At 33.3% G+C, this 14657-nt stretch overlaps 1 protein-coding gene across 2 annotated transcripts; it reads left to right on the plus strand.

Moving 5' to 3' along the window:
• Positions 1 to 2763: 2763 nt before the first annotated feature.
• Positions 2764 to 11231, plus strand: LOC127122807 (paired amphipathic helix protein Sin3-like 2). Of its 2 annotated transcripts, none has more exons than XM_051053092.1 (23): positions 2764 to 3120; positions 3293 to 3368; positions 3833 to 4042; positions 4254 to 4434; positions 4519 to 4617; positions 4701 to 4874; positions 4957 to 5227; positions 5889 to 6022; positions 6482 to 6557; positions 6643 to 6672; positions 6851 to 7038; positions 7127 to 7281; positions 7405 to 7532; positions 7639 to 7893; positions 7984 to 8646; positions 8775 to 8863; positions 9023 to 9580; positions 9666 to 9763; positions 9911 to 10049; positions 10147 to 10299; positions 10377 to 10540; positions 10636 to 10747; positions 10825 to 11231. In XM_051053092.1, the coding sequence occupies exons 2-23, from the start codon at positions 3295 to 3297 to the stop codon at positions 10975 to 10977; spliced, it is 4104 nt and encodes a 1367-aa protein (XP_050909049.1). In that variant the 5' UTR covers positions 2764 to 3120; positions 3293 to 3294; the 3' UTR covers positions 10978 to 11231. The 2 variants fall into 2 exon arrangements, with proteins under 2 accessions (XP_050909049.1, XP_050909054.1); XM_051053097.1 differs by having other exon boundaries at positions 4957 to 5122.
• Positions 11232 to 14657: the final 3426 nt, after the last annotated feature.

Consider the following 14657-nt stretch of genomic DNA (forward strand, 5'->3'; position numbering starts at 1 on the left):
ACACCCATTGTAAATAGACAATCTTTCTTCTTGATTTACACCTCGTCCGTCTTCATAGTTTTTCCTTTGAAACAAGGCCAGAGTGTGGGAGACTTTAGGCATTGATAGAGAGCTATGTGGTTTTGCTTACTCCACTGGTTTGATATTCAGTCGACCATTTGATCCCCCAAGTTTTCCCATACTCTAAGATGTTAGTAACTTCACAACCCCCTAATCATTCTGCAATCCCGAATACCCTGTGACCATCCGGGAATAGGTTATGGTCTTTACAATTATGAGATATCCGTCATGAGGCTTTTATGATGACGAGACATCCAGTGTGGCCCGATCATGGTAGAATATATGCATATATGTCTCTCAAATGCAACTTCTTTTGTCTTTGCTTATATCTGTGTTGAATCTAAGTCCGACTTTGTAGAGGTCTATCAAAGGACTTCTTCGGCAGTTGAGGACCCATAACGCTGCCCGATTGGAGGTGAAACATAACTCGACTTAGCTCTATGAATCTGAATATGGATTCGAGGGGATATATTAACCAGCCTTGGCAGGAGTTAGAGATTAAAATTCCCAGTCGATTTTAAACAAAAACGTAGTCTGACTGGTCGAAACAACGTGGATCTGAGTCGAGACCTGAGGATATTTGTTGGTGTCTTCTCACAGTGGTTCAACATCAAGATAAATAACCGATCGAAGTTGGATTGGAGTTCGATGAATTCAAATGTCAGGAATCTGGGATCTTAATTTCTTGAGATCTCAATTTCTTCACTAGAGACGCTTTCAAATTTCGGGTATGAGTATCGGGATTGACCTCATGGAAATTGCAAAAATCGAAAGTCGATTCCCACATACAGTGTCATTGTTCTGTTCGATAACTAGAAATGGATAAGATTGCAGAAACTACGGTGGGGCAAAACTTCCCGAGCGATTCAACAGTGACACCTTTGACCAAAGGTTGCAGTCGTAATGCTTCTTGAATTGAAGACGTTGATCTTGAAATGACGTTGCTAATTTCCAGTACGATGGACCAAAGAGGAGGGAATGTCTGCATGGTTAGCACACCAACATCCAAGTCAGTTTAGGGTTCAAGATAATCATAGCAAAAGTGGATATTAGACACTGTGTACCTGAAACCCTTTTATAACTGTATTTATACTTTAGGCTCAATGAAATGAATGAGAGGAATGAGCCTCACCTTCTTAGACCTCTAACCTTCCTAAAACAAATAATAAATAGAGAAACATATTTCTTTTAACTCTCAATTCTAATATATGATAAGAGCATTATTAGTTATAAATAAAATACTTAAAAGACACCTTTATATAAATGATTATTAACTCACTGGCTTAATTAAATTATACAATATCATAAATATTAACTCAATCAATAAAATAGTATTTACTCATAGACTTAATGAAACTATGTAAGTGCATAAACCCACTTTCGAAAATAAAATATAAAACTTTTTAAGCCTATTAAATCGGTTTATTAAAATAAATATGAATTATTTATTATTTTTATATTATATTTTGTATTTTAGATAAAAATACAAAAATAAAAATAAAGTTTAATTATTTTAAAGACTTGTGAAAATAGGCTGAAAAAACCTAACAGGCAATATCGTAAGTTGTTTTCATAAAATATCAAAAATAAATATTCTCACAAAACTTATAAATAAACTCAAACAAGTAAATGCAAACAAATATTTAGTCCCATTATTCTTTTAATTTAGTAATCTATTTATTCATTAGTTGAATTATTTATTTATATATATTTAAATAAAATTGTCGTTTAAGTAGGCTAATATACTAATTAGGATTTTGAAAAGACCTATAAATCAAACATAAACTTTAAATTTTTTAATAGATCAGACTTAGCCTTGATAAAACCTATACTAATTCATCATCTTGATTAAAAAACAACAATAATCTTTATATAAATAATATTAATTCATAATTTAATTAAATCATGTAATTAAAGATTAGTCCAATGAATAAATATCCATTTCATAGACTTAATTAAATTATGTTAAAACTATAAATACAAATTCAAAAAGATAATAATTTACTATCAATTCCAACGTGCTTCAAAATCAATAAGCGCTGAAGTATTATTTTTAACCAAGACAATACCTATAATACTTATGATACCATACTTGATAAGTTTTTCCGTTTATAAACCAAATTGGCAAAGGAAAATAAACTTAAAATCATCAACATTTACAATGTTTTTTAAAATTTTTCTTTATAAAAAGCAATAGAAACAATTAAATATTAATAAAAAAATCAACGCATATTACATGTGATAAATCTCATAATCTTGAAAATGTTGCTTATCAATAACTCAATTTTATATTCACCGACAAGATAAAGACCACGCGTAAACATGAAAAAAGTAACAATAAAACCTCAATGCAATGTTAGAAACACGTTTTCATACACAAATCTTTGTCGTTTAACCGAATAAGAAAAAGGAGTTATCAATAAATTATTTTTTTTCAAAATTCTTTCATGAGAAATAAATTATCAAAAGCAAAATTACTTATCTACACTAAACCTAAGTTCTCTCTCCATTAGACACAAATTTTTAACAAATGGACAAAAGTTGATAAAAAAAACCCATTGAAAGTAAAAGAAACAAACCATGGGCTTGTATATTTGGTTTGATAGTACTAGTAGAATTCAATATCCATGGATTTAACTTGAATCCATATTTTGACCCGGACCGGATCATGTAAAATGACATTACAATAACCTCAAAAGAAAGAACCCAACAATAACATAACACAAACTCCACACATATATAAGCAAAACTTGTTCCTTATATTCAATTCATTTTTTTTCTCACAATTTTATTTTTGTCTCAATTTTCAAATCTTCTAAATTTTTTTGAGTTCTGAGTTTCTTCAGTTTCACACGCACCACCACCGTTTCTTCTCATCGCATCGCATTTTTTTTCTCTCACACCAAAAAACTCTCTTTTCACTGTTTCAATTAATTGCGACAACGCAAACAAACCTTAATCTAAGTTTGTTTTTCTCCGCGATCAAACCCTTGTTGAAGATCTACTCAACTTGTTTCCCAGCATAATTTTCTAGGAAAAAAATCTGGGAAATTCGTAAAAGTATAATTCTTTTCCCTTTTCACTTTCTGGGTCTTCTTATTATACTTTCAATTCAATGTTATTAATGAAATTATTATTGGTTTTGTTGTTATTGATGTTGTTGGTTTAATTAATCAATTGAATTGTTCATTTCTTGATTTGATTTTGTTAATTTGTGATTTTGATTATGCAGATATGAAGAGGGCAAGAGATGATATTTACTCTGCCTCTCAATTCAAACGTCCTTATGGTTCTTCACGTGGTGATTCGTATGTTTTCTTAATTATTATTGTTATTTGAATTTGAAATTTTGTTTTTTTTTTGCCCTATTTTGTGTTTATGCGCCATTTTTGTGTTTCACTGTTTGGAATTAGTTTCTGTGCCCTAATTTTGTGTTTCACTGTTGAATTTTAATTTAGATGTTTTTTGCCCTATTTAGATTTTATTAGGGTTATGTTTGATTTGAGTTTGATTTGTGGAGTTCGGCGTGTGATGGCATCATTGGTTAAAATGAATGGATGTGTTTGGATTTGGCTAAAATATTTTGATTTGTGGAATTTTTGTTTGTGAAACTTACTAGGCAAGTAATTTGAGTAATGTTGAAATTAACTTGAATTTGGATTGAAGAACTTTGTGCATAGGGTCTAAATCTTTTGATTCATGGTATACTAGGAATTTTGATGGTGTTGATATTTAGGGTTTCTGAAATTGTGGTTGTAATTTGTGTCTGAAGCTATGGCCAAGGCCAAGGTCAAGTCCCTGGAAATGGAGGTGGTGGTGGCGGAGGTGGACTTGTTATCGGTGGTGGGGGAGCAACTACTTCTCAGAAACTGACTACCAATGATGCTTTATCGTATTTGAAGGAAGTGAAAGACATGTTCCAGGATCAAAAAGAAAAATACGACACGTTCCTTGAGGTCATGAAAGATTTCAAGGCTCAAAAGTAAGTTCTTAACACGTCGACACTGGTAATAATTTGAAAAAAATGAATAAATTAAACGTAATCACAAGTGTCGGTTTCGGACACGGACTCACATTTTCTCAGAGGTGTCGGTGCTACAGAGATACTTTGTAATGACTGAAAGGTGGAACATTGTGCCTAAAGAATCAGGTGATCTCTATTTTTTAAAGTATTTTGTTTTGGTTGTTTTCAGGACCGACACTTCTGGTGTCATAGCAAGGGTCAAGGAACTATTCAAAGGTCACAACAATTTGATTTTTGGATTCAACACTTTTCTGCCAAAGGGATATGAGATAACACTTGATGAGGATGAAGCTCCTCCGAAGAAGACGGTTGAATTTGAAGAAGCCATTAGTTTTGTGAACAAGATAAAGGTAATGTGCTTTTTTTTCAGTTACTGTGTGAGTTCACTGATATCATTGATTCGTATCTGTAACCAGTAGATTTTTCTTCTACAGAAACGATTCCAAAACGACGAGCATGTTTACAAATCATTCTTGGACATTTTGAATATGTATCGCAAAGAACACAAGGACATTGGTGATGTTTACAGTGAGGTAATATTTTTTGGCACTTTGCTGTTTTTTTCTTAATTTCTTTGAACAACATGGTTGAAATGTTAACTTAAAAAAAACTCTAGGTTGCCATCCTTTTTAAGGAGCATAGAGACTTGCTCGAGGAGTTCACTAGATTCTTACCAGATAATTCTGCAGCACCTTCCACACAGCATGCTCCATTTGGTAGAAATTCATTGCAGCGCTTCAATGAGCGAGGCTCAATGGCACCCATGATGCGGCAAATGCAAGTAGAAAAGGTATCTAGAGCGTTCCTCTTCATAAGGATTATTGTACCATTTTATTTATAAAAAAATTGTCTTAAAAACATAATTTTTACAGCAACGATATCGGCGAGACCGTTTTCCTTCTCATGATCGTGATCTGAGTGTTGAACGTCCTGATCTGGATGAAGACAAAACAATGATGAACTTGCACAAGGAACAAAGGAAACGTGAGAGTAGGGATAGAAGGATCCGTGATCATGATGAAAGAGAACATGATCTTGGTAACTCACAACGCTTTCCTGATAAAAAGAAATCTGTTAAGAAAGCTGAAGCTTATGGATTGTCTTCTGACTATGCTTCTCATGATGATAAAGATGCATTAAAGAGTAAACTATCATACTATGCTTTGGATTATATTTTTACAGTTTAGGTTCTTACAGTTACTATCATGCTTTGCATAACAGAATTGGTTTTCTGTTACACTGCACAACAGAATTGGTATTCTGTTAAAGATGTTAGTTATAATGTGTAACTAACTGAATCCAATCAGTTACGATACACCCACTATTAATACACAATACTTTGTAATCACAAATAACTTTTGAGTTACAGAATATAGAATAGAAATTCATTCTTTGTTTTTAGTTTCTTTTACTTTCAATGGCTATTACAGAATATAGAAACTCGTTTAACAAGAGATTTAAGGAAGATGATAAGTGTATGTAGATCAATTGTTATGGTACTATGAAATATAAGTCCACTATTTCTATTGCCATCATATATTAATTTGTCTTTACGAGTTGTGAGATGCATAAAGCCTACTATTAGGACCACTGTTGAATATGCAATCTCATATTTGGAGTTCAAAAACATGCATGATTAAATGTAGCCATTTAGAGTTTTTGAAGTTTCTTTATTAGTATTTCTTTGTCCTTTTAGCATCTTTCTTGTGTGTTAGCTTTCTGTTTTTTATTCGAGATGATATATTGACCTATATAATTTTCTAAACTTTGCTATTTATTAATTTAATTTTTGTATTTGCGCCAGGCATGTATAGTCAAGCATTCAGTTTCTGTGAGAAAGTTAAGGAGAAGTTGAGCAGCAATGACTACCAAACATTCTTGAAATGCCTTCATATATTTAGCAATGGAATAATAAAAAGGAATGATTTACAAAATTTGGTACGTTTTTGTTCTGTGAGTTACAATCTTAAAGTTTTGAAGGAAAACATTTCATTTTGGATTCTTTATCTTATGCTTGGTCTGTTTAGATCACTAGGACTTTATATAGTTTTGTTAGGCGAAGTATGAAAATTCGCGGTACTGGAAGAATTGGAAAAGATTTTAACGCTTCTCATTTACTACCCAGTGCTCTGACTTATGCTACATGCTGGGGATTTTTTTATTAACTTGCAGCCACTAACACAAGATATTACTTATCTCTTCGAAGTGAAACTTTAGTTTAAAATTATGCCGCGAGTATATTCCAACTTAGTGTTTTCAGTTGTATTCTAATGCAATTTTATCTTTATAAAGGTCTCTTTAGTAATTCATTTGAGTAGGTTTCACTATCTCGGAGGCATCACCTTGTGAGTTCTATTGCCTTTAGCTTAATTTATACCCTTTTGAAATATGTTTCAGGTGACCGATTTACTTGGAAAGCATTCGGATCTCATGAGCGAATTCAATGATTTCTTGGAGCGTTGTGAAAATATTGGTAATTGTTTTCCAACTCTTGTGTTTGATGTTGTTATTGTATTTTCTCATATTTGAGATTTTGTTGTGCCTATTTGTTTTTGCAGATGGGTTCCTTGCTGGTGTCATGAGTAAAAGTATGTCTGCATACAATAATTATCAGTTTTCCTCCTTACACTTATATTCTATCATTACAATATTTACTTCATTTAAGGATTCCTTCAAATGACGATGCTAAATTAACCGTGTAATTTACATGGTGTTTTTTTCCCATCCATTTGGTTAACTTCAATGTTTCAAATATATTGATTTCAGAGCCACTAGCTACTGATGGTCATTTATCAAGATCAGCCAAGTTGGAGGACAAAGAACACAAACGTGAGATGGATGGAGCTAAAGAGAAGGAAAGATACAAGGAGAAATACATGGGAAAATCCATTCAGGAACTCGACCTTAGCGACTGCAAACGTTGTTCTCCTAGCTACCGACTTCTACCTGCTGATGTATATTACTTCAAATTGATCACTTTTCTTTTCGGCCTTGTCAACTATGTTGTTCTAATCTTGTGGAACTCCATGCCGTTTTTTGCAGTATCCGATTCCTATGGCTAGTCAGCGATCTGAGCTTGGCGCACAAGTGTTGAATGATCACTGGGTATCTGTGACTTCAGGAAGTGAGGATTACTCTTTCAAACATATGCGCAGGAATCAATACGAAGAAAGCTTGTTCAGATGTGAAGATGACAGGTAAAACCTTCACTCCTTTTTAACTTCACTTTCCTCTTTGTTGGATTTTACATTTTTTTTCATGAGATGAGATGCGTTGACATGCATTTAAAGGTGTTGATGGGATTGTTAATTTTGATGTAGGTTTGAGCTCGACATGTTACTAGAGTCTGTGAGTTCCGCTGCTAAACGAGCTGATGAGTTGTACACCAACATTATTGAAAATAAGATCAGCGTGGAGAGTCTGAGTCGTATTGAAGATCACTTTACTGGTTTGTATCAAAATAACCTCAATCTAAAATGTTAATCTCTTTAACTCTATTTTTCTACATTCTTAGAGCATTACGAATTGATTTTGTCTGATATATGTATATGCAGTTCTGAATTTAAGATGCATTGAACGCCTATATGGTGACCATGGTCTTGATGTCCTAGACATACTGCGTAAGAACCCAACTCATGCTCTTCCTGTAATATTGACTCGATTGAAGCAGAAACAAGAGGAGTGGAACAGGTGTCGTACAGATTTCAATAAAGTCTGGGCTGACATTTATTCTAAAAATCACTACAAATCACTTGATCACCGTAGCTTCTACTTCAAGCAACAAGATTCGAAGAACTTGAGCACCAAATGTAAGTCAAATCTTGAACAATAATAATTGAATTGCGCATGTTATACATGTTATACTTCTGTTGTAATATTGTATCTTTGGTAATATACAGCTTTGGTGTCTGAGATTAAAGAAATTAAAGAGAAGCAGCAGAAAGAAGATGACATTGTACAGTCTATTGCTGCTGGGGCTAAACATTCTCTCCTTCCACATTTGGAGTTCGACTTTTCTGATGCCGAAATTCACGAGGACTTGTATAAACTTGTTCGCTATTCGTGTGAGGAGGTATTCTCAAGTAAAGAGTTATTCAACAAAATTATGAGGCTCTGGAGTTCCTTCTTGGAACCGATGCTTGGTGTTGTTACTTCCCAATCACATGGAACCGAAAGGGTAGAGGACAGGAAAGTAGGTCATAACGCCCGAAGTTCTGTTGCACCAAATGTAGGAGGTGATGGAAGCCCTCACAGAGAATCAATTTCAAGGATACCAAAACCTGATAAGAATGAAGGTGATGGCAGAGTAACTGAAGTGAAAAATGTTCACCGGACTAGTTTAGCGGCCAATGATAAAGAAAATGGTTCTGTTGGTAGCGAACTCGTTAGTAGAGATGATCTTTTAATGGATAAAGGGCAGAAAAATGTTGACTGCAATGATAATAAAGCCCCTGGATTTAGTAAACAGTTTTCCTCTGATGAACCAGGAGTTAGAAACACTGCATCTGTTGCAATTAGAGGCGAAAGCAGTGTGAACAGAACCAACTTAGATATGTCTCCAGGTCTGTATTGATGTCATTGTCATGTGCTTTTAACTTTTCTGTTTATGTTTACTCAATTCAGTTCTTTTGCACTTCTCTTTATTTAATGTTGTTGTTGCCGGAATACTAAATTTTGTTTATATTTCAAGGCCGAATACTTACTCCATCCCGACCTACTGATGCTGATGTCTCTGGAGCCAAAGCCAAGTCTCCGAGTGCTAATCTACCTTTGGTAGAGGTATGAGTTCTCATTTATGGACAATGTTGCAACTCTTACCAATGTTTGGTATTTATTGTAATTATTTAGCTAAATTTTTATTTTATTTTATATTAAATGGTATAATTTGAGTTAAATAATTAAAAAATGGAAAAAATTATATACTTATTTGTGTTTCAGCGATGTGATGCTATCGCTCGATCTCCAGTACCAGTGGCCAATGGCATGTTTGTTGAGAACAGTAAAGTTAAAAGCTATGAAGAATCTTCTGTGCCTTGCAAAACTGAAAAAGAAGAGGGTGAATTATCTCCAAATGCCGACTCTGAGGAGGATAACTTTGTTGCCTATGATTCAAACCTGCAGTCAATTGCAAAGGCTGGAGGTGATAATGATGCAGATGCTGATGATGAAGATAGCGAAAATGTTTCTGAAGCTGGCGAAGATGTGTCGGGAAGTGAATCTCCTGGTGATGAATGTTCCCGGGGAGATCACGAGGAGGAGGAAGATATGGAACATGATGATGTTGATGGTAAAGCTGAGAGTGAAGGTGAGGCTGAGGGGATGTGTGATGCACAAAATGGTGGAGATGGCTCATCTTTACCGTTATCAGAGAGGTTCCTTTCGACTGTGAAACCTCTCACAAAGCATGTATCAGCCGTTTCATTCGTTGAAGATGTGAAGGATTCAAGGGTGTTTTACGGAAATGATGATTTCTTTGCGCTTTTTAGGCTTCATCAAGTAAGGATGATGTTAATTCTTTTTTGTTTATATCGAAAAAAATTCGTTGGTGTTGATGTCATATATCCTTTATGGACTTTGGCAGATTCTTTACGAAAGGATCTTATCTGCAAAAGAAAATTCAACTACTGCTGAAATGAAACGGAAAGCAAAAGATGCTAGTTCTACGGATCCTTATGCAAGGTACATACATGCCATAAATATGTATTAGGCCATTTTTGTTCCCCTTTTTCCTTATTATCATTTATTAGGTTTTAGTACTTGGACTTCTCATTTCAATCAACAAGACTCGGTTTTTCTCTTATTTTCCACTATTATTTTTTCGTTTAGATTCATGGACGCATTATATAATTTGCTCGATGGATCCGTTGAGAATGCTAAGTTTGAAGATGAATGTCGAGCAATTCTTGGAAACCAGTCTTATGTGTTATTCACCTTGGACAAGTTAATCTATAAACTTATCAGACAGGTATGTTGCTTTATTCATTTGTCCTACACTTCGAACACGCTTATGATGTGTTTCTCTTTAAAGGCTCTAAATGTAATATATTACACCTTCACGGCAGCTTCAAACTGTTGCAACCGATGAGGAAGACAATAAGCTTCTCCAATTATACGAGTACGAAAAGTCTCGGAAACCAGACAAATTAAATGATTCAGTATATCATTCAAACGCACATGTCATCCTTCATGACGAAAACATATATCGATTTCAATGTGTAAGCCCTTAATAACCAGGTGTCTGTTCTTTATTTCATGATTTGTTATTGTTATTTATTCCGTTATCTTTTTGCAGTCGTCTAGCCCCTCTCGACTCTCCATACAACTCATGGACAATATGAATGAAAAACCCGAGATTGCTGCTGTTTCTGTTGATCCAAATTTTTCTTTTTATCTGCACAATGATTTTCTGTCGGTTCTACCTAGCAAAAAGGAGCCTCATGGCATTTTACTAGAAAGGTACGCAGATTCTGCATAGCTGAGAATCATATTGATAATCATATTCATTTAGGTAATTCATATAAGTTTCTGCATTTTTATTTTGCTCTACTCAGAAACAAATCGAAATACGGGGATTTAGATGAGCTTTCTGCAATTTGCGCTGTAATGGAAGATGTCAAAGTAGTTAATGGATTGGAATGCAAGATATCTTGCAACTCATCCAAGGTAGGCTTCCTTTTCATACTTCTGTCATTGTGTGTTTTCCATTTTCGTCTTTTCATACTCACTAGTTTCATCTGCAGATTTCTTATGTTCTTGACACACAAGATTTTTTCTTCCGCCCAAGAAGGAAAAGACGAACCTCGTCATCATCATCATCATCAAGTACATCATCTTCTCGGTCTCGCAGGGAAAGAGAGGAAAGATTTCGCAAATTTATGGCATCTTCCATCTAAACTGTATATTCATGATGAAGAATTCAGTCAAATACTTGTGTTCATATAAGAAAAGTTGATGTGGCAACAAGCTAGGAAAAACATTTTAATTTTTAGTCATAATGTTACTTGAATTTTCACATGAAAAAGTGAAAGGAGGGAGGAAAATATTCATAGAAATGTGTAATCTGTATAAGGTGGTCACATGTAACCATGAGCTACACTCCTTTGTAAATAGTTTGCTTCATTATTTATTTGTAGAATAGTGTGCCAAATTGATATTTTTCTTTAATAGTTGCAACAATGTTTTGATGTTGCTACTACCCTTCCAAGCTTGATACCTCTTACTTTTTCTTCTTTTCTCTCGTGTTCTTCTTTTCTCTCTTTCTCAATTTCCACTGAGAATGAACAGTTGAAGAGAAAGTTATTAAATGGCTCTTCTCTTGGAGAACTACCATTTAAACCACATTTTTCAATTCTGCCCCTTAGCATCCAAAATACTACTAAGTTTGGGGGTGTTTTGGAGAATGAGATTTGAAATTTAGTTTTGTAAATTTAAATAATTGTAATTGATTTTTTACTCTCATATCTTTTTGGTATTTATATTTGATTTAAATATTTTATTTCAAGTTGTTAAAGATGCGTATATTTTGTTAAAGATTGCAAATGTTACTTACTAGCTTAATTTATTTTTTTAATTACTTATTTTAATTTTCAATAAAAGTTATAAAATGTTTATTTGATTTGATATTTGGTGAAATATGAATGTTCTTCTTTTAGATAATATTATTTCTGATTTTATTATATTCTCTAGGGTCATTATTATATAGAAAAGGATAACTTTGGAAAAATTCTATGTGAGAAATCAAGATTCTTCTGGTTAGTCTTTAGTTTATTTGTTTGGTAGGATTTTGTACAGATAAAAAAGTATAGATATGCATATTATCTCTGTAAGGGTAGAGACACTCAGAGATCTTAGTAGGTGTATATTTCATTCGTCTCATAATGAGTGATCTAGTTGATAATTTCATATATATTAAGAAAAACGAATAAATAAAAGAGAGAGAATAACATTATACTAAAGTACCGTTAAACAAATGTTGGAAATGATGAAAATAATATTAATTAGAGGGTAGAATTGGAAAAAGTGCATTGGAAATTGAAATAAGTCATTCATTTGGGGACATTTTTTTTATTTCAAATGAGTCACTCACTGTGGATGAAGGGAGTAATAAATAAAGGTGGTTAGAGATATTCAACGGTGGCGAGAAATCATGTATAGTGATGTTTTGTGGGGGGTTTAGAGGACCCGCTCACGTCAGGTGAGAGGCTATGTATGTAGCATTCTCTTGCTATCCGGGAAGTGCATCCGACCTTAAATATGATCAGTTGATGCTGACTACTGCAAAATGTTATATTGATGTATCAACTTGGAAGAACTTTTCTCATGAGATATCAAGAGATGAAGAACTCTGCCAAACTATTTGCCAAGAACACACAATAAGAGATGAGAAAATAGCCACCAAAATTATAATCGAACAAATTTTTCATTTTTGTTTGAATAATACCATGTAACCTGGAACAAGTAATGACCATATAGATGACAAGAACACCTTGTGCAAGTGCCTCAAAAGGTTGGAACTTCACGAACCTTTCATAATATAATCATAGAATTAGAGTGGTCATTGATATGTTTTCCCCCTTACAATTTAAATATTCTATCTGCCTTACCACACCATAGAAGAACCTTATTTGACATCATTTCCATATATCTTCATAAGAAGGGCAAGAACTTGGTTCCAGAACAAAGATGTTTTCAACTGACATCCCATATTCCTGAAGTTCATTGCAAGTAAATAGTAAATTCTCAAGAAAATATCTGCATTCTTGCAGTTTTATATGAAACAAACAGAAACATTTGCATTCTTACGATGTCACAAACTTTCACATGCTCATAAGTTTTTTCAAGGTATTTCACAATCATCTCATAGTCATTTGAATTTTTCTCCAGGGTAGAAATTGAGCAATCCAATTTCTTGTATGTGGCTGATAAAAGATCATTAATGGTAAAGCCACTCATATCTTCTATGCGGTGAGAAATAATGGTTATATCTCTAACAACATCCAGTGCTGGAGCAACATGATCTGCAATCTCCAAATAACCTCTAAAAATGAAAGGCCTTGATGAGGTGAAAAACAAGGGTTTTATCGAATTCATAAATTTTGATTTTGTATTTGCTATTGTGAATTATTTTGATAATTTATTCTTCAAATTTTCTGCAGTTAAGTAATGAATGCAATGTCCCCACTCTGATCCCATGTAAGGAAAGTTGTTGTATGAGGTTCTTATGAGAGAAATGAAACAAATGAGCTAACAATTGACGAGTTTGAACTTGAAAACACACACTGGAGAAATGGTTGAATGGGTAAATAAATCAGAGTTAATGAGTGGTATTGACAAGCCCGAGTGCTTTCTCTATGTGGGATGCAAAGACTTAGAAAAGGGAATACATGCGAGTAAATTTGAGATAAACTCTAGTACATTAATTTTTATGGAACGATATCATAGATAATGCTCTATATTTGAGTTCAATAATGTAAACTTTATAATTACAAATGAAGGTTGTTCAATGTACCTTAACTGATTAGACAAGTCTAAAAGTTTGATAAATTATGATTTATCCAATGTAGCGGTAAACATGTAACTTGTATAAAACACTATCGTAGATAATGCTCTATATTCAAATTTAGATTTACAGGCATGTAGTTACATGAAAACTGTTGTTCATTCCCAATATCAAACTATTAAAAAGCTTATATTAATACAAAAAAAGTTTTGTTGATTTCCAATATCAAATTTTGTCAATGATAATTTTTCGCTTTATTGCCTAAGTTTGACTTCTGTTGTTAGATATTAACATAAGTTTATTGCAATTTGAAACAACTTAGATGAATATGTAGCATGGTGATTAGAGATGAAGCCAACATGTGAAGAAGGAAAATGTGAATGCTAAAGTCACTTGTACTTAGCTAGATCACAAAGAGGTATGTTAAATCCAGACATAGAAAATGTTAAATGTGTTTGGCGTGTGTGTTAAATCCAAACGTCAAAGTAGTAACGTACTAGTAACCATAATATGCCGTTTTGCTATGTACTAGTAACCATTAAATCATAGAGTGAAAGATCACATTATCCAAAATACAAACAAATTATTCACCAAAAATGGAACAACAACCAAATTATCCTTAACTTAGAAGAAAACCAAGTTAATGCCAAATTATCCAAACTTAAGAAGATTAACAAAAGCAAATTATTCAAAATACAATCAAATTATCCAAAATCTTAGAATAAAACCAACATAATGCAATATTATCACAAATACTTCATAAACATTTCATACTTTCACCAATGCCTTCCTTTTGTTCTCCCGAACATCCCAATAGTTTGATTCCTTTGACACAACTTCGTTCAACAAAATATTATTCGATGATTGAAGTAAATAAAATGCAAGTTTCATCCTTACAGGAGTCACAACCTGCATATAATTATAAACATTTAGGAAAATTAAAAATATAATTAGAGGGTAAATATTAAAGAAATAATGATCATATTAATTCAACTTACAATCATGTTTTCATAATCACTCATGAATGTACACTCAATCATCTATTTAGCCACCCACACTCCACAGTCATTTCTA

This window comes from Lathyrus oleraceus, chromosome 1, assembly GCF_024323335.1.
Source record: "Lathyrus oleraceus cultivar Zhongwan6 chromosome 1, CAAS_Psat_ZW6_1.0, whole genome shotgun sequence".
Lineage (NCBI taxonomy): Eukaryota > Viridiplantae > Streptophyta > Magnoliopsida > Fabales > Fabaceae > Lathyrus > Lathyrus oleraceus.